This window comes from Perognathus longimembris, chromosome 10, assembly GCF_023159225.1.
Source record: "Perognathus longimembris pacificus isolate PPM17 chromosome 10, ASM2315922v1, whole genome shotgun sequence".
In the NCBI taxonomy this organism is placed as follows: domain Eukaryota; kingdom Metazoa; phylum Chordata; class Mammalia; order Rodentia; family Heteromyidae; genus Perognathus; species Perognathus longimembris.
The window spans coordinates 12,745,323-12,766,192 of NC_063170.1; the positions used below are offsets into that span (position 1 = coordinate 12,745,323).

General features: G+C 46.7%; 1 protein-coding gene across 1 annotated transcript in view; it reads left to right on the forward strand.

Annotated features, from left to right (window-relative positions):
- Gfod2 (glucose-fructose oxidoreductase domain containing 2) overlaps nt 1-17,866 on the forward strand; it is a 29,192-nt gene extending 11,326 nt beyond the window's left edge. Inside the window, exons 2-3 of the mRNA XM_048355311.1 lie at nt 10,167-10,510; nt 16,355-17,866. Of these exons, the coding sequence (XP_048211268.1) occupies nt 10,252-10,510; nt 16,355-17,253 (1,158 nt within the window). The 5' untranslated portion in view covers nt 10,167-10,251 and the 3' untranslated portion in view covers nt 17,254-17,866. The remainder of the gene's footprint in view (nt 1-10,166; nt 10,511-16,354) is intronic.
- Nucleotides 17,867-20,870: the final 3,004 nt, after the last annotated feature.

A 20,870-nucleotide genomic window follows, 5' to 3' on the forward strand; every position in this document is an offset into this window, starting at 1 on the left:
TCTTGAGCCACAGTGCTACTTCTGGCTTTTTCTCTTTATGTGATGCTGAGGAATCAAACCCAGGGCTTCATGCATGCTAGGCAAGCACTCTATTGCTAAGCCACATTCCCAGCCCCTAGTCTGGAGATTTTAAGCTATCAGTTATTTAAAGTCAGAATGGTAAAGAAGAAATCAATGTGGCATCCACACAAGCCTTGGACCTGACTTGATTTATTCATTCTTGCCCTCATTTATTCCTGTACTCACTTGCACCTATTCTGTGTCAGGCGCCATACTCACTTTGGGATGCAGCAGCAGCAGCGTGTGAAAGAGCTGATGCACGGTCATCCTGGCAGATAGATACTAGATAAGTGAGCCAGTGAATGTGCTGAGCTTGCGGAATGCCAAAGCTCAGGCTGCGGTGGGGAGACTCAGAGCCAGACTACCTAATCTAGCTGAGGCAAGGGCTCTGTGAGGAGGTGATGCTTATGTGGAGACCTGACAGTTCTGAGTAGTGAGCCTTCAGCAGCTGTCAAACACCACTGTGGAGAGGAGAGCAGTGAAGGCCAAAGTCCCGACCTGCTTTGTGAGCACACTCAGGAATTTTGCTTTGATTCTAGTGAATGAAGTCAAGACCTCAAGATGCACAGGTGATGGGCGAAGTGACTGGCTGGAGACACAGGGAGAGGCTCTAGTGTAGCCTCCTGGTTCCTTGTGAATGGGTTACGTTTGAGTTACTGCCACTCGTTTGATCTGTTCTCATTCAGTTGAGCCGGAGGGGAAGCTTGACCGGAAGGGGATAAATCTGGGCGAGGACATCCTGCTGGTCACCGAGGAAGTAAAAGATACTGGGTGGCAGCTCACCTTCTTGATCCTAAACCCATTATCATCTGATGCTTGTTTTTCTTCCCTGAACCATAAATCAGATTCTGCTCCAAACTTCCTAGGCTAGTGATATAAGGAGGAGTCTCTTTATTATACTTTCATATATCCCAAGTCCCTACTGAATTATGTACATGTTCATTGTTTTTGTTTTGTGACTGTGTAATCCAGGCCGACCTTGAAATCATGAATCTTGCCTTTGCGTCCCAAATCTTGGGATATAGGCATTCACCACAACACCCAGCTCTATATACATATATTCAGTACTGATTGCTCAGTGGATGAGGTTTAGTTTATCATAGTTTGCAGCACTGGGTTTGAGTTTGACCTTGCCCTTGCTAAGGAATCACTGTATCACTTAAGCCATGCCTCTTAGCCCTTTGTGCTTTCGTTGTTTTTCGGATAGGATCTCACATATTTGCCCAGACAGGCCTCCAACCACAATCCTCTTATCTATGCCTTCTGCATAGCAGGGGTTATAGGCATGTACCACTATGCTCAGCTTATTTACTAAATCGGGGGAGGGCTCACTAACTTTTTGCCTGGGGTGGTCTTGAACTTTAATTGTCTTCATGTCTACTTGCTGAGTAGCTAGGCCCAACCATGAGTCACTTCATCCAGCCCATAAAACCTCATTTTTAAAGCAAATATTCATTGAACATTCACTATAACTATGATTATAGCAGTGAGCAAAATAAGCAAAAACAAACACAACAAAAAAAACCCCTCTGTTCCCAAGGAACATATATTCTAGCAGGAAAGATGGAGGAGATAATGGAATCATAATTCTATTTCTCTTATAAGACCATATTTAAACAGAGACCTGAAAAGAGCAATAGGAAGGAGGGAGGAGAGGAGGGGGAGGGAAGGAAGAAGAAAGGGAGGAAGGAAGGGAGGGAAGTAATGGAAGGAGAGAACCAGCCAAGTAAATACCTACACAGTTGAAAGTTGCAAATGCAAAGGCTCTGAGGCAATATACCTGGCATGTTTGAGATGCATATTACAGGAATAGGATATAGGTTAGAAAAGTAAAAAGGCTTGGAGGGTCATGTAGACATCATGTAGGGCCTTATAGGTGACTGGAAAAACTTTAGCTCTTACTCTAAGAAGGACAGAGCCTTTGAAGGTTGAGCAGAGGAGTGGCTGTGTCTGACATTTTGACTGAATCACCCCCACCCGTGCTTTGTTGATTGGGGATGCAGCATGGGAAGGGGGCGGGGAAGAAGCTGGGAGACCAGTTCTGAGAGGAATCCTTTGTGGGAGGAAGACATTTATTTGGCAGGGGAACATCATCAGGGCATTAGTTCTAGACACTTAAAAGTTTGGCAAACCTATTAAACATCCAAATGGAGATACCGGATGAGCCGTGTCTTATACTAGTGGAACTCAAGAGAGACGACCTGACTGATGACATTGAAAGTCACTAGAGAATAGATAGTATTTAAAGCCAAGAGACTGAGTGGAATCACCAGGGAAGTATAAATAGAAGGGAAATGGGCGGGAGCCTAGCCATGGTTACTACAGACATCTGGAGAACCTAGCTGGGAGGACTGAGAACTGGCCACAGATGGGAGGAGCATCAGGAGACACTGCACTCGAGCCAAGTGAAAGAAACTGGTCCAAAGAGACTGGGACCTATCACACCACGTGGTGCTGGTAGGCATGGAAACTAACCCCTGGATGTAGCAACATAAATACAAGTAGGCAAAGCTTGGCTATTTGTAATGTGACTTACAACCCCAAATGTAGTGTTTTCTGCTATGAAGCTGTGGAACACAGGTCGTCATATAAATTATGTAATTTTCAGTTTTAAGTTCTGAACATTTCACTTTATTTATTTATTTTTGGCCCACCATGGGGCTTGAACTCAGGGCCTGTGCCCTGAGCCTCTCTGTAGTCAAGGCTAGAGCTCTACCACTTGAGCCACAGCTCACTTCCAGCTTTTTCTGTTTATGTGGTACTGAGGAATCAAAGCCAGGGCTTCATGCATGCTAAGCAAACACTACCACTAAGCCACATTCTCAGCCCCACATTTCACTTTCTTATCCTACCCCTTTCAGACCCATTTTATTTTATTTATCTACTTATCTATTTATCTACTTATTTATTTGTGTCAGTTGTGGGGCTTGAACTCTGGGCCTGGGTGCTGTCTCTGAGCGCTTCAGCTCAAGGCTAGCACTCTACCAATTGAGCCACAGTGCCACTTCTGGTTTTCTAGTGGTTAATTGGAGATAAGAGTCTCACGGCCTTTCCTGCCTGGACTGGCTTTGAACCTCTATCCTCAGATCTCAGCTTCCTGAGTAGCTAGGATTACAGGTGTGAGCCACCAGTGCCTAGTCATATTATATGCTTCTTTAAGTAAAACTGATTTATATCCTGCTGAATGTTCTTGTGGCATGCTATTCATTTCTTATAGAGCACTTATCTCAAATGACATACTTGTGTGGTTGATTGTCTTCACCATGCAAGCAGAACCTGTATCTGTTTTGTTCACCAAAATATCTTGTGTTTTGCCCTGGCCTGGCCTGTAGCAGGTGCTTAACAAGTGTATAATGGTGAATCCATTTGCAAAAATTACTAGTGTCATTTTACACATAAACACCTGAAACACAACCTATAATTAGTTCAGCTAATGCCACCATCTGTTTTAAAATAGGTTGAAGGACCTACCTCATACACTAAGTAGGGCTCTGACCTCACTTCTGGGCCAGTGAACTTCATTTTAACCTATTTTATATTAGAATACAATTGCTGGGGAAAAAAATAACTCATTCCTAGAAAAATCGAATCCCTAAACCAGTTTCTGAGCACTGGCCCTTTGAAATGGCCCTTTCTAACAGGCTCAGACAGACATGATCCCAATGAAAAGAAGTGTGTGTGTGTGTGTGTGTGTGTGTGTGTGTGTGTGTGTGTGGTGAGAGAGATTTGTTTTTAATATGTTTACTAAATTGGTTGATTCAGGGTGTGTCAAATATAATTTCTGTGGCTGTAAGCCATGCATTTTATATATAGCTTATCATCCCTCTAAGCAAAAGGAGAAATGAGAACTAATACAGCTCTCATTGTAATTCCTTGAAACTGAGACATCTGTCTAATAAAAAAAAAAGAAGGAGCTGAGCACTAGTAGCTCACACCTGTAATCTGGCTTTCAGGAAGCTGGGATCTGAGGCTCCTGGTTCAAAGCTTGGATAGGAACATCTATAAGACACTATCTACAATTAACCATCAGAGAGACAAAAGTGGCTCAAGTAGTAGAGTCCTAGCCTCGAGTACAAAAGGTCAGGGACTAAGCCCAGGCCCTGAGATCAAGCCACCAGGACTGATTAAAGAGAGAGAGAGAGAGAGAGAGAGACTGAGACTTCAGTTTCTTCATGTGTAAAATGAAGATAAGAAGAGTCCTTGTCTCAGAATGTTGTAATAGTTAAGTAAGATAATGCCTGTCAGGCTGGGACTGTGGTTTAGTGATAGAGTATTGCTTAGCATGCATGAAGAAGCCCTGGGTTCAGTTCCTCAGTACCACATAAACAGAAAAGACTGGAAGTGGTGCTTTGGCTCAAGTGCAGAGTGCTTGCTGTGAGCAAAAGAAGCTCAGGGACAGGCCAAGTTCAAGCCCCAGGACTGCCACAAGTTTAAAAAAAAAAAAAAAAAAAAGAGCTGTGACCTCAGTCAAGTCACACAGGTCTTGCCAGAAGCACATCCTGGAAGAGAGAGAAAGCAGAGAGTAAGTACCATGACATTTCTTCCTGCTCTCAGATCTCTTCCAGGTGCTTTCCACTGCACCCACAGGAGGCTGGAAGACCTGGAGGCCAGGCTTGAGACTTGATTCCCAAGACAGCATGGCGGAGAGGCTCTGAGAGGAGGGCCTAGAGCAGTGAGCACACCCACCTGCCAAAGTCCACCCTTCTTAGATTAGAACTTGATGCCACTAGTTCTGGCTGCAACTCACCTTTCTAATACTTTGCATCTTCTTATGTGTCCTACCACCATTCTTCTCCCTATAAAAATGTAATGTATGGGGCTGGGAATATGGCCTAGTGGTAAAGTGCTCGCCTCGTATACCTGAAGCCCTGGGTTCGATTCCTCAGCACCACATATGTAGAGAAAAGCCAGAAGTGGCACTGTAGCTCAAGAGGTAGAGTGCTAGCCTAGAGCAAAAAGAAGACAGGAACAGTGCTCAGGCCCTGAGTCCACGCCCCACTGGCAACAAAAACAAAACAAATAAGATGTGATGTAATATGTAAACTGTGTGTGGTAGTACACATTTGTAATCACAGCATTTGGAAAGCTGAGGCAGGATTGTGAGTTTAAGGCCAACCTGGTCTACATAGTGAGACCCTGTCTCAAAACCAAAAGAAAGGGGGCTGGGAATGTTGCTTAGTGGTAGAGTGCTTGCCTAGCATGCAGGAAGCCGTTTTGGTCCCTCAGCACCACATACACAGAAAAAGCCAGAAGTGGTTCTGTGGCTCAAGTGGTAGAGTGCTAGCCTTGAGCAAAAAGAATCTAGAGACAGTGCTCAGGCCCTGAGTTCAAGGCCCAGGACTGGCCAAAAAAAAAAGAAGAAAAAGAAGAGCTGTGGATATAGCTTAGTGGTAGAGTACACGTCATGAGGTTCTGGGTTCAATCTCCAGTACAAAAACACAAAGAACAACTATGTAGTCACTTACAATGGAGTGAACAAGGCCCCATTCTTGCTATTATGAGTGCTTTAAAAATATTACCTCATTTAATCTTTTTTTTTTCTTTCTTGCCAGTCCTGGGGCTTGAACTCAAAGCCTGAGCACCATCCCTGGCTTCTTTTTGCTCAAGGCTAGCACTCTGCCACTTGAGCCACAATGCCACTTCTGGCCTTTTCTATATATGTAGTGCTGAGGAATCAAACTCAGGGCTGCATAAATACGAGATGAGCACTTTGCCACTAGGCCATATTCCCTCATTTAATCTTTTAAGTCCCCTAGGAAGTAGAGGCAATTATCCTCACTTTGCAAATGTGGAAATGGACACACAGCATGATTAAAGACTTACCTGAGTTCACCCAGCTGGGAAGCGACAGAGGCAGGATTTGAACCCACACAAAGTGGCTCCTTTTCCCTGCATGTAGCCTGTATCCTGCCTGCCTTTGCCGTAACAAAGCCTTGTGCACCCTTCATTCCTGACCAGCATGTGGTGATGGCCAGGTGCATGCTTGGCAGGGCTGAGTTTATGGAGGTCTTTTGAGGCATATGGTAGGTAATGTGCAGGGATTTAGGGGCAGAATGGGGAAATGTTAGAGGTGAGAAAGGGTGACCACTGAAGTAAACAAGGAAAACCAGCTGTGCCTGCTTGAGCAGGAAATGCCTAGTTATCAAGCCTGCCTAGCTTCATGCCATCTGGCTCCCTTAGGGGTCAGCTGATACCCTGTACAGGTGAGATGAACCTGCTTTTGAGGTGAGCACTTTACCACTAGGCCATATTCCCAGCCCCTGAACCTGCTTTTGAGTTGGGGAAGTAAAGCAGAGGTTACTGACAATTCTATTGTTTTACACAATTGATAATATGTGTACACCCAAATGTAACTAGAGTCAGGAGGAATGCTGTGTGAAAGGAAGACTTTCCCTTGACATGGATTAGAAAGGACATGGACTTGCTAAAAGAAAGGACATTCTTGCTAAGGATGGCTATGTCTTATTCCTCTAGCTGTTGATAATTAATGACTTACAAAAAGTAAGCAGGCCAGGTGTTAGGGGCTCACACCTGTAATCCTAGCTACTCAGGAAGCTAAAACCTGAAGATCACAGTTCAAAGCCAGCCAGGCCAGGAAAGTCCATGAGATTTATCTCCAATTAACCACCTAAAAACTGGAAGTTGAGCACAAAAGCTAAGGGACAGCACCTCGGCCCTTGGGTCAAGCCCCATAACTGACCAAAAAAAAAAAAAAAAAGCAGAATCTCTCTTATCTAGTACTACACTTAAGCTCCCACCTCCCAGAATAGCAAGGATCCATGCATAACTAAGACAAAGAAAAACCTGTAAACATAGAAAGTTACAGCTGAACTGAATTCAGGACGTGAAAATTATAGAGGAAAGGAGATTGTGAGACTACAGAGACTTTGTTGTTTTTTTTTTTTTTTTTTGGCCAGTCCTGGGGCTTGGATTCTGGGCCTGAGCACCGTCCCTGGCTTCTTTTTGCTCAAGGCTAGCACTCTGCCACTTGAGCCACAGTGCCACTTCTGGCCGTTTTCTGTATATGTGGTGCTGGGGAATCGAACCCAGGGCCTCATGTATATGAGGCAGGCACTCTTGCTACTAGGCCATATCCCCAACCCCTACAGAGACTTTCTTTACCAACAGAAAGACAGGACGGGAAGTAGAGCTGCAGCTTAAAAGGTAGAGCACTAACCTCGGGCAACAAAACTCAGGGCCTGAGTTCAAGAGCCCCAGGATGGGGCGGGGTGGAGGGGGAGGAGGAGGAAGAGGAAGAAGAAATGATTTAGCTGTGGCTTAAGTGGTACAGTGCCACCCTTGAGCACAAAAGCTCAAGGACAGCGCCCAGGCCCTGAATTCAAGCCTCAGCACCAAAAAAGAGATCGAGGTTGAGGGTGATTAAGATGAGACAAAACCCCAATATAGAATGCAGCGGCAAGCCAGGCTGCGCAGCCACCATGTAGGTACCAGGAAGCACAAAAAAAGCAGTCTAAGTAAGCTGTTTGTCCTCAGTGGTTCACAAAAGCACAGGTGTATTTCAAGTAGAATTGAGCAGTGTAGCATGCTGCCCCCAGCTGTACCAGCCAAGCTGGTCATTTGTACAGCACTCTTGTATCTAGGGTAGGTGGTGGTAGATCTGGAGGCATATGTCAGTGGTAAAGCAACTGCCTCGCATTGTGTGAGCCCTGGCTTCAATTAATTCCCAGTGTCCTCCCCTCCCCGCCCCCATTCACACAGTGCGTTCAGCTAAGAAGCAGTGATGTAGGATTAGAACCTAGGTAGCACTGATACCTTCACTAAAGCATCTGTGCTCACCACTTCTCTTTACTGCTTCTCTGCAGATTTGATCATGTGGCTTATGTGGAGCTGTACATATAGACATAAAGCTCTGCAGAGAAACTGGACTTGTGCTACAGATCTGGAGGTCACTATACAAAGGAAAATCTTGGGAAGGGGGAGGGACCTGAAGCTGTATTGGACTGGGGACAGGAAGCTGGTGATGAAGAGAGCTCAGGAACCTCAGCATTGGACCAGAATTTCAGAAAGGGAAAGAAGACACATGTAGCGGAGTAGTTACGTGATGCTGTTACAGAGGAATGTGTTATCTCTGTTGAGCTCAGAAATGGGCTGACTGACCTGTGAGGGATAGAAATGAAGCAGTATATTATGTGGATGCAAGTTGGTCAGCAAGCTCCCACATTGGGGTTTAACTTTTTTTTTAAATTATGAGTGCATCTTGTAGCACACACCAGACTGGAGGCGTGGCTGTGACAAACAAGTGGAGCATGAGGCCCTGAGTTCAAAGGTTCAGAACCTGGAAAAGGGAAGGGAGGAAGGAAAGAAAAAGGGAGGAATGAAGAGAGAGGGAGGAAGGAAAGGAGCAAAGAAAGAAAAGGAGGGAGGGAGGGAGAAAGATTGTCAGAGCAATAAGCACAATTTCAGGTCAGATTTTTAAAGGTAATTGTAAACTCAGGGATTATAAAGTGCTTCTAGGGGCTGGGGATATGGCCTAGTGGCAAGAGTGCTTGCCTCGTATACATGAGGCCCTGGGTTCTATTCCCCAGCACCACATATACAGAAAACGGCCAGAAGTGGTGCTGTGGCTCAAGTGGCAGAGTGCTAGCCTTGAGCAAAAGGAAGCCAGGGACAGTGCTCAGGCCATGAGTCCAAGGCCCAGGACTGGCCAAAAAATAAATAAATAAATAAATAAATAAAATAAAGTGCTTCTAAATTATTTTTACACAGGCTATTTCTGTCCAGTTTTGAGCCAGGGACCTTTCACATTAAGAGAACATGGTAACTACTACTCTATGGAAACTTACTACATGCTTTTTAAAAAAATGTGCTTCAGGGCTGGGGATATGGCCTAGTGGCAAGAGTGCTTGCCTCATATACATGAAGTCCTGTGGTTCAATTCCCCAGCACCACATATACAGAAAACAGCCAGAAGTGGCGCTGTGGCTCAAGTGGCAGAGTGCTAGCCTTGAGCAAAAAGAAGCCAGGGACAGTGCTCAGGCCCTGAGTCCAAGCCCCAGGACTGGGGGAAAAAAAAAAATCTGCTTCGGCTGGCCTGGACGACAGTAGCTCACACTGGGCAACAAACCAGAAAAAAGAAAAAAAGGTGCTTCAGGTACTATTTGTTTTCCCCTTTTTAGTGAAGCTTTTATGTCATCAGGGATCTTCTTTGTCCCTTACCATTTCTAGAGGCTCCATATCATTACTTATCCAATCCTTTCATTGGACATCTGGACTATTTCCGTGCTTTTCAGTGTTACAGCCTGAGCACAGCCCCTGAGCTTCTTTTTGCTCAAGGCTGGCACTCTACCACTTGAGCCACGGTGCCATGTCTGGCTTTTTCTATATATGTAGTGCTAAGGAATCAAACCCAAGGCTTCATGTATACATGTATTTGAGGCAAGCATTCTACCACTAGGCCATATTCCCAGCCCCTCCCCCCTCCTTTTTAGGACATCTTGCTATATAGTCTAGGCTGGCCTCCAACTCAAAAAGCCTCCTGAGTGTCTATAGTGTTTTGTTTTGTTTTGTTTTGTTTGCCAGTCCTGGGGCTTGGACTCAGGGCCTGAGCACTGTCCCTGGCTTCTTCTTGCTCAAGGCTAGCACTCTGCCACTTGAGCCACAGCGCCACTTCTGGCCATTTTCCGTATATGTGGTGCTGGTGAATCGAACCCAGGGCCTCATATATACAAGGCAAGCACTCTTGCCACTAGGCCATATCCCCAGCCCCTCTATAGTGATTTTTAAGTTTATTTTATTTTATTTTTTTGCCATCCTGGGGCTTGAACTCAGGGTCTGGGCACTGCTCCTGAGATTCTTTTGCTCAAGGCTAGTACCACTTGAGCCACAGCACCACTTTGGGCTTTTTCTATTTATGTGGTACTCAGAAATTGAACCCAGGGTTTCATGCATGCTAGGCAAGCACTCTACCACTAAACCACATTCCCAGCCTAGTGAATATTTTTATACCAAAAAAAAATAATAAATCTTTGAGCCTGAGCACGTAGCTCACACCTTTAGAGAACTTGTTGCCTTCAATAAGCCAAGAAAGTGGCCTTAGCTAAAAGTGTGTCCTCCACTACTCACCAGTGTATTGCTTGCCGTTCTAGGCGCCATGTCTGACCAGGACTGTGGTAAGGCCAGCTCCATGCCGGAGGCCCTTGTGAAGAGATGAGTTGCTGAGCCGAGGCTGGGATGAAGATGCTGCCGGGTGTGGGTGTGTTTGGTACTGGCAGCTCGGCCCGGGTCCTGGTCCCACTGCTGAGGGCAGAAGGATTCACAGTGGAGGCTCTGTGGGGGAAGACCGAGGAGGAGGCCAAGCAGCTGGCTGAGGAGATGAACATCACCTTCTACACCAGCCGGACCGATGACGTCTTGCTACATCAAGACGTAGACCTGGTGTGCATCAACATCCCCCCTCCACTCACCCGCCAGATATCTGTGAAGGCTCTAGGTATGCAGATTGGACTGTGGCAGGTAGACTGTCCCTTGGATAGTCCTCAGCCTCTGTGCTCTCCCCTGCGCCTGGGTATTCCTTCATGGGCTGCGTTTACAGGTCGTAGTGCTCTGGCCCATCTGCCACCCCTTAAGCAGAGCTGAGGGAGGGGAGCAGGTTGGAGGGTCTTAAAGCTCCCATTAGTAAATCCCTCAACAAAAGCTGGGATGGCTCATCAAGGGACTGCAGGTGAAGGTGATTGTATTTCAGGGAAGTCAGCATTCGCTGGACACTGGGGAACTGGTGGTGATTGACACATTTGTTCTTCCCCACCGTGACAGGCAGCACCACAGGAAGGAGAGGAGGCAGTGTAGCAGGCTGCTGTTTCCCATGCTTTGTCAGCCCTTGACGGTAGTGAGCACACACCCTTCCTGCCAACCACAATCTTGTATAGCCAGACGGCAGGAAGGCGCTCTGGCAGCATTGACTTTGCCCACAGGATCTGAGGTACAGCCTGCTGGTGTAGCCACTCCCTCTAGGAGCTATGGGCTTGTAGGCCTCCTGCCCCTGGCTGGGCCTGTCCTGCTGAGCAGTTCTGCAGGTCCTGCTGGGCTTCTCTTTCCTATCAACTATGGACAGATTATTTTCTTCATCCTATGCAAATTAGAATCTAATTTAGTAGGAAAAACAAACCAGTAAACATTGGCTTAGCAATTATTATTTTTTTTAGGGCTTCCTGTGTGCCAGGCATTGTTTTGATATTATTCTGGACCTTCAAAGCTGTGCTGTACCACAACCCTCCCTGCCTCCAGAATACCAGAAGCTAGGTGGGGTGGCCATACCTGTAATCCCAGAAATCAAGAGGACTGAGAGTTTGAGTCTAGTCTGGATTACATTCCAAGATCTTGTCTCAAAAAGAAAAAAAAAGTTGAACCATGAGGTGGGAGCATGCTTGTAATTCTAGCACTCAGGAGGCTAAGACAGGTCTCAAGGTCAAGACTGCTCTATCTCAAATGAAGTAAATAGAAATAACACACAAGCTGAGTGACAGAAGACTTAAGTAAGACTGCAAGTATTATGTAATGGGAAGGTTGCTTGTTGCTTTTGTGCTGGTTCTGGGGCTTGCACTCAGGGCTTGGGCACTGTCAAGGCTAGCACTCTACCACTTTGAGCCACAGCTCCATTTCCAGCTTTTTGGTAGTTAATTGGAGACAAGAGTCTCATGAACTTTCCTGCCTGGGCTGGCTTTGAACTGCAATCTTCAAATCTCAGCTTCCTGAGTAATTGGGATTATAGGCATGAACGACTAGCACCCGGCTAATAGGGTAATTGTTTTCTATAAGCTGACAGGAGTCAAGGACCTCAGAAGTAATGATCTCTCATTACTTCTCTGGGTCAGGAACCTGCATCCCACTACCATTCTTCCTGGCCGATACCACAGCAGAAGCCCCAAGGCTCTACTACTTATCTCTCCTTTGTTCTAAGCAAGTCAAAAAAGCATTTCTGTCACATTTGGCTCCGTGAGTAGGGGAGGATTAATGTTCATTGAATTGAGTAAGAACTTGAATCCATCTGGCTGTCAACATGGCCAAAAATTGTAGATGGTTTATCTTTTCCAGAGAGCACTCTATAAAAATAGGTGACACTGGAGGAAGATGGTGGCTCCCCAGTTGAATTTAGAACATAGAATAAGCCAGTGCTTCAGCAAAGAGTTGCTTCCATGGGAATCACCCAAGGCGCAGTGAATGTCGGCTGATGAGTGATGTGTAGAGGCTTTCTGTGCTTTCCCTGAGTTTTAGTGTCTCCACGGAGACCATTTCTAAGCTATGCAGGAGAAAGAGGGGATCCTGGGATTCTTTGGCAGCAAGCCAGCTATTTTTCAATTCTTACTCTAAGAAAAACAGTATGTTTTGAGCTACTTAATAAAAACAGGAAAGAGCAGGGGCTACCAGGGGCCTCTGGGCTGTTGGTCTTTTCTTTTCATACCTACTGTAAGTAGAAGGGGGATGTACCTGAGCCCCAATTAACTAGCATGTGCTCGGCCTGGGTTCAATGCCACTCCCCCTAAGAAAAGACAGGGAAACTGAGGCTCAGGAACATTGAGCAATGATAACTTCTCAGAGGCACAAAATGCAACATTGCATTTCCCTCTTCTTGCTATATTTTTGCCTCATTTCTGGGTCCATACAAATTTTCTCTTGCCAAGTGCTAGGAGGCTGAGGTCTGAGAATCAAATTCAAAACCAACACAGTCAGGAAAAATCTGTGAGATTCTTATCTCCACTAAACTACTCAGAAAAAGTTGGAAGTGGTGCTGTAGCTCAAGTGGTACAGCACTAGCCTTGAGCAAAAGAAGTTCAGAGACAGAAGCAAAAGAAGTTCGGGACAGCACCTAGGCCCTGAGTTCAAGCCCTAGGACTCCCCCCCCCCCACACACACACACAAATTGTCTCTTGTCCTCATTATTTTTTTCCCTTTTTTTTTTTTTTTTTTTTTTTTGAGGCTAGTCTCAAACTCACTAGTCTAGACTGGCCTCCAACTGAAGATCTTTTTGCCCCAGACTCCTAAGTTCTGAAACTAGAGGTATGAATTACCACATTTATCCTACTCTTACTAGTTAGTTCTAAAATTAATTCTTAACCCTACAGAGGTTTACTTTGCATGTCACAACTCTGTGGCATCTTGTTTTTCTGCTACTGCCTGACCATCCCCCCGCTCCCCCATCTTCTACCTCAAATCCTATCCTTAATGCTTTCCCTTGAACTCCTTAAAGGAGGATAGAAGAATCCTTAATACATTTTAAAGCCCAGTTGTATTCAGAAATAGTTTAGAAAAATGTCTTTTAGTGGGCAGAGTACTTCTTTTCTTTGCCACTGTTGAAGTGATGAGGTGCTATGCTCAGTTTTTGGCATTTGTTTCTTAGAAAAACAAATTTGCTCTTTCCCATGGGACATCAACCTTATAAAAACCTAATGAAAGATCACTCCTCAAGCAGGCTGACCCAGATAATTTAATCCCCAAATCTCCAGTCCCTTGGGAAGCCTCCTGATCCCAGGGCCAGACCAAATCCTTGTCTGGTCTCATCCCACCAGTCATCTTCATCGTATTTACCTTGAGTGTGTTCCTCTTATTTATTTGTACAATCATTTGAACCTATTAAGATTGTTAAGTCCTTAGAAGGTTGAGCCCATGTCCCGTAGGGCCCCAGTTCTTGGACTAGGGTCTGGGACTCTGGTTGGATAAGACATTCACCAACTTCACCTATACAGTCAGTCCAGTCTGCTGGTGCAACAGGGAGCTAACATGGACCTGGGCTGTGGAATAGAAGAATCCATTACTTTCTTTCATTAGAATAGGGACTCCCTGGATGTTATATTTTATAAAATTAGTGGTTTTGTGGACTGCTTCTCCATTCTGCTGTGAGAAATCATACTCCTAGTCCCAGTCCTCTGGATAGGAGTTTGCTATCTAAATCCTCCAGGACCCAGCCTGTGAATCCGGCTCCCTGTGGAGTGCTACTGAGGAACAAAGCAGTGGTCTGCAGAGCCTGGGGCAGCTCCTCTGGGCCTTGTTCAAGGGAGCATGTGCTGGAGACAGGCTTGCAGCTTGAAACTCTTTTACCCTCAGAAAACCTGAGCCAAAAAAGCACTGAAGTTACTAAGTGTAATGTTCAGTGGTAGAGTGTTTATTATATTCAAAGCCCTGGGTTTGAACGCACAACACTGAAGAATTCTTTTTTTAAATGTCTAAAGTTGTCCAGGAGGAAAAAAAGCAGTTTTCAGCTCCTCTATTTGCTCCTTTGGTTTCCTGGCAGGAAAGTTAGATGAGCTTATATGAACATGTCTCTTAAGGCAACCCAAGTCTTCCTGAAGGGGAAACAGCCAGTGCTGCTGGCCTCAGCGAGGCTGATTGCTTTTGACATCCATGCTGTATGACTCCTGCTAGCCAGGCATGGTGGCCCATGCCTGTAATACCAACTACTGCAGAGGCAGAAATAGGACAGTCTCAATTCAAAGCCACCCCAGGCAGATTTACCCATAAGACTCTATCTGAAAAACTAAAATGATTGTGACTATGGCTCACATATGTACTAGTAAGCTCAAGGTCCTCAGGTCAATCCACAGAACAGCCCTCCCGAAAGACTTCTGGGTCTTGTGTTCAAAAGATGTCTCTCTAGCCATGCTGCTGCTTTCTCCACTTTCCTTCCCAGCCCTTCTTTCTTTTTAAAGTAGCATCAATTATTTGTGAAAATAGATTTCCTTTTAACACGTACATACATGCATACAACGTGCCTAGATCAGACCTATCTTCTTAGTTATTCTCCACTGTCTCCCCTCTCCCTTTCCTAAACCAATCTGAACAAACTTCCCTGTTCCATTTTCCCTTATGTACATAAAGTATTTTGACTATATTCCTCTCTGTTTGTCCTCCAGCCTTTTGATCACTAACTTGTTGGACCAGTGTTGTAGAGAACAGTCTGTGGGACTCTTAGATGTCTCTGAAGTTATGATTGGAATGCTAAGCCCATCCTGTTAGCATATAGATCAGTTATCACACCACAAGCTGACGATCTAATAAATGCATAACAGTTCAACCCATGCCCATATGTCTCCCCCCCCTCTCCCACCCACGTGCATTAATCAGGTCCTCCAGAGAAACTGAATCAATGAGATATTGAGAGAGAATTGTCCCACACATTTCCTGAGTGCTGACAAATCCAAAGTCTACACAGCAGACTGTACAGTGGAAATTCAGGAGCCTGACAGCATGTGGAGGCAGAATGTTTCTCCTCTTTGGAGGACCTGTTTTTTTAAAGCCTTCAACTGATTGCATGAGGCCCACTTACATTATGGAAAATAATCTGTTTTTGTGCTGGGATGCAGCCTAGCAAGTTTATCATCCTGGGTTCAATTCCCAGTACCAAAAAAGAAAAGACAAAATAATAATAATAGTCATGGTAGCTCATGCCTATAATCTTAGCTACTCAGGGGTATGAGATCTGAGGATCTTGATTTAAAGCCAGCCTGGGCAAGAAAGTCCATGAGACTCTTACTGCCAGTTAATCACAGAAAAACCGGGAAATGAATCTGTGGCTCAAGTAGTAGAGCTGTAGCTTTGAGCAACAGAGGCTCAAGGACTGTGCCAGGCCCAGAATTCAAGTCCCAAGACTAGCAAAATAATAATAATAATAATAATAATAGGCTGGGAATGTGGCTTAGCGGTAGAGTGCTTGCCTAACATACATGAAGCCCTGGGTACAGTTCCTAAGTACCACATAAACAGAAAAAGGTGGAAGTGGTGCTGTGGCTCAAGAGGTAGAGTGCTAGCCTTGAGCAGAAAGAAGCCAGGGCATTGTGAATATGCCTACCTGATCTAGGGAAGGGAAAGAAAAAGGAGGGTGTAAGATATCACAAGATATGTACTCACTGCCCTATTATGTAACTGTACTACCCTTTTGCACAACACCTTGTCAACAAAATTTAATTAATAAAAAAAAGAAGAAGCCAGGGACAGTGCTCAGGTCCTGAGTTCAAGCCCTAGGACTGGCAAAAGGAAAAAAAAATGGGGGAAAAGAAAAATAATGATTATCAAGAGTCCATCTCAGTGAGAGAACACTTGCCCAGCATTTGTTGAGAACTGGGATAAACTCCAAGCATTAGGGAAAATGACAAAAGAAAAAAGAACTTCTCTTTACCCACCCTATAACTTTCTCCAGTGCATTCACAGAGACTATATTCTGTCCATGCTGAGACACCCCCCCACACACACACCTTCCTGGTCCATAGGCGACCTTCCTGGATCCATCTGCCTTGGAGAAAGGTCTTTTATGCAGCTGCCATTTCCCATTGTGTCTCACTCACAGGCATCGGGAAGAACGTGGTCTGTGAGAAGGCAGCCACGTCGGTGGATGCGTTCCGGATGGTGACGGCCTCGAGATACTACCCGCAGCTCATGAGCCTGGTGGGGAACGTGCTGCGCTTCCTGCCCGCCTTTGTGCGCATGAAGCAGCTGATCGCAGAGCACTACGTGGGTGCGGTGATGATCTGTGACGCCCGCATCTACTCGGGCAGCCTGCTCAGCCCCAGCTATGGCTGGATCTGTGATGAGCTCATGGGCGGCGGCGGCCTGCATACCATGGGCACCTACATTGTGGACCTGCTGACCCACCTGACTGGCCGGAGGGCTGAGAAGGTTCATGGGCTTCTCAAGACCTTCGTGCGGCAGAATGCCGCCATCCGCGGCATCCGGCACGTCACCAGCGATGACTTCTGCTTTTTCCAGATGCTCATGGGTGGGGGGGTGTGCAGCACAGTGACGCTTAACTTCAACATGCCGGGCGCCTTTGTGCATGAGGTCATGGTGGTGGGCTCTGCGGGACGCCTCGTGGCCCGGGGAGCTGACCTCTACGGGCAGAAGAACTCTGCCACACAGGAGGAGCTCCTGGTGAGGGACTCCCTGGCTGTGGGGGCCGGGCTTCCTGAGCAGGGCCCCGAGGACGTCCCGCTGCTCTACCTGAAAGGCATGGTCTACATGGTGCAGGCCTTGCGCCAGTCCTTCCAGGGGCAGGGCGACCGCCGCACCTGGGACCACACCCCTGTGTCCATGGCTGCCTCCTTTGAGGATGGGCTGTACATGCAGAGCGTGGTGGATGCGATCAAAAGGTCGAGCCGATCTGGGGAGTGGGAGACCGTGGAGGTGCTGACGGAGGAGCCCGATGCCAACCAGAACCTGTGTGAGGCGCTTCAGCGGAATAACCTGTGAGCCTGAACATGGGCTCCCTGCCAGCCACAGGGCACAGGGACCAGGAGTCTTGATGGGGGTGTGACTTTAGTAAAGACAGTGTCTTTGGTTTAATACATCAGTGTGGGCTAGGGTTGGGAGAACATTGAAGGAGGCCCAGGTTAAACACCCCATCTATCTACTCATGTCCTCAGACTTGCAGGGCGGTGAACCCTCTTGCTGCCAGGGCTTGGGCAGGCAAGCCCACTGTGTGTATGGTGGAGCTGTCGCCAGGCCTCTTCATGGTTCTAGGGAGTAAGACCTGCAAAAGCCTGGCCTAGGGGCTCTGATTTGTGGTCATACAGAATAAGAAAGCCCACAAGGAGCCGGCTTGGCTGAGGCCTGAGGAGAAATGACACAAAACCTGTTTCCATGGCCTTGGGCTGGAGCATCTCAGGAAGAGTGAGGACAAGTCACTCCTCAGGGATCCTCACCTGCCTTCCCGGTACCCAGGCTCCTGCAGGCCCCAGGCCAATTAAGTGAGCTCTCAGGGGCTATTGACCTATGGAAGAGGGCCCTTGACTGGCAGAGGGGAGCTGAGGAGCTGTAGAACATCAGGTAAATGTCAATAAATGAGGCAGAAAATGTGACATCATGATATATGGTTGTATAGTTGGATTTCTTGAATAATGAAAGGTTGTTAATCACTGCAGATTGCTTTTCTCTTTCCTCATGACTGCATAGCAGCTCTGAGCCTGCTGTATACACATCATCTGCTGGGCTGCACAGGTTCTGCCGCTGCCTATCCTCATCTCCAGCTTTCTCCCTCATGGTCAAGTCCCAGGAGTCCTCCAAAGAGGTGTTTGCTCCAGGGACAGGAGGCAAGGTTTCCTAATAATCAGCTATTTGGCAATTTAGGCAGATAAGGCAAAACCTGGGCTGGAAGTCTGGAGGGATCTGTTTTGTTTTTGTTTTGTTATTTCTGGGATTGAACGCAGGGTCTCTTGTTTCCTAAGGTGGCACTATCCCATGTAAGCCACTCCCCTAGCCCTAGGGATTCTGTTCTTGGAACCATGGCTGCCTCCAAGAAAGCCCTGAGAGGGGAGGAGGCTGAAGAGGAAGCGCCCTGTGCCACCTCTTAGAGCAGGTTTGACTGGCACTGCCTGAGCCAGCCAGCCACCGGCCATGCTTATTCACTAACTTGCGCATGGGGGCAGGTCATGGGGGAGTGGACTGTTGAAAAAGGACTCATCTGCCCCTTTGTTTCCCTGGCCGGCTGGATTGTGAACCTAGATGAACTCAATTATTTTTTCTTTTCTCCCTACCCTTTGCTGTTCGCCAGAAAAGCCCAGGGAGAGCTTCCTCTTCCTCTTGGCACCCCTTACAAAAGTCACCAGGCCTGTTTTCCCACAGCATCCTGGTTTCAGACAATCTGAAACAATTTTATTGTGAGATAAAATAACAAGGGTTAGTGTTGGAGTTTGCTTATGACATTCATTAATCTCCAAACCATTCTACAAAGGCACTATTAATTGCCTATTACTTGGATTAGAAAACTGAGGTTCAGCTGAGTGCTAGTGGCGCATACCTGTAATCCTAGCTCAGGAGGCTGAGATCTAAGGATCATGGTTCAGAGCTAGCCCAGGCAGAAAAAGTTGGTGAGACTCTAATCTCCAGTTAATCAGCAAAAAGCTGAAAATGGGTGTATGGCCAACATGAACCAAAACTGCCAAGCAAGAGCACAAGGCCCTGAGTTCAAGCCCTAGTACCAACACACACACAGAGAGAGAGAGAGAGAGAGAGAGAGAGGTAACATCTGCTTCCTAGGTCAGAGAGCCAGGACCCTGGTCAGGACCATCTGATTACAGTTCCTGACCTTGAACTGCCCTTATCCTAGAACTTTGGAATCTTCTTTCAGAAAAGATGTCCCCCTAATCTAGGAAGGGAACTACAGAGTGTCCACCCTAGGCAGGACACTGACAGTTAATAGGCTGTCGCTTGATCCTGGGATGATCAGTTCAGTTCCAGTTCGAGCCTTCTGTGTTTTACTGTGGGTGCTGAGGTCCCTCCTAAATTTGAGAATGACCAAGAAGGCACAAGCTGCTCCTTCACAGGAAAAGTCGTTCCTGCTAACTCGGTGTACTAAGGTTTTAGAAGATTGCTGGTATAGATTGCTATTGGCCTGGTGTAGGACTACTTTTTGAAAGCCTGGGTCCTCTGAGAGTATCTCTCCACCCCGACATGATATCACCTAGTACCCCTAAATTTTGAACATGTGTTTCCCAAGTGTCGGCTCCATGATGAACGTGAGGAGAGAGGGCTTTGAAATGGCCCAGATGTCTGTGGTCAATGGAACTAGGGTGTGACTGAGCACAGATTCCACATTTGTCCTACAGCGCCCTCTCCTGGAAAAAAGCAGCAGTATCTTCCAGGACCTGTTTTCCAAACCTTGGGTCGAGTTTTCCAAACCAGTTTTTTGGTGGATTTTGGGAGGGCTGGGAATATGGTCTAGCAGTAGAGTGCTTGCCTCCTGTACATGAAGCCCTGGGTTCGATTCCTCAGCACCACATATACAGAAAAAGCCAGAAGTGGCGCTGTGGCTCAAGTGGTAGAGTGCTAGCCTTGAGCCAAAAGAAATCAGAGACAGTGCTCAGGCCCTGAGTTCAAGCCCCAGGACTGGCAAAAAAAAAAAAAGAAAAAAGGTAGTTGAAGAGTTGTTCTCCCTCCCACTTACAAATCTCCATGTCCCCTTGAATGATGCTACCTAAGAATCCTCCCCCACTTCAAGTGGGCTTATAGAAGCTGCAGTGATGTTCTTTGTGTGGTTCTACCCAGCTTCCGTCCACCAGTAACAAGCTCTAGGAATTGTTCTCCAAATATTTCCTACACTGCCCAGCACAGGAAGTTCAGTGCTGACTTTGCCTCCAACTCCAGCTCCAAAGACCACCCAGTGAGTGCACGTGCCACCTTTTTGATTCAGGCATTGGCAGAACTTCAGTGAGAGCAGAAGCTCCAGAGTCCTAGGGTGTGTGTGGCCAATTGCGAGACTGTTTCTCTACGGGCCTCTGCTTCCTCCGTTGTAAACTGAGACCTCAGAATTATCTAGCTCTGAAACACCATCACCTGGAGTGGGCAAATCACTGCCTAGAAAAAACTTCAGGCAGAAAAGATTGCCTGTATTTTTTTTTCCTGCTGGTTACTGGGGGATCCTAAGTGTTGATCCCCCTGGGATGTGACCAGACGTAGGTCATTCCCTGAGTGGAGCCAGTAGGCCAAGCACGTCCCGTAGTCTTCTTTTTGTCCTAAGTCCCTCCTCCTCGCCTCTCCACTCATCCATTGCACTTAGGCCATCTGACCCTCAACCTCACCAGGGGATGACGGCACAGAAAGGGCCTCAAGCCTGCTTCATCCCCACTTTGGACTCTGAACTGGGATGGTGCCCAGGAATCTGTTGTCCAGGTCCCAACTTGGCCAGTTGGCCTCAAACCTTGCACAGGTGAATCCTCTGCCTTTCTTCCCAGCGTCTTTCCCCAATTTAGGCATCGTATTTGGGGAGACATGGTCTTAGAAAAGGAAACATTTATTTCCATTCAGTAAGCCCAAGATCTCAAGTGGGGGCAGAAGCCAAACTGCCCCCCTCCCATCTAATTGGCCTAGGC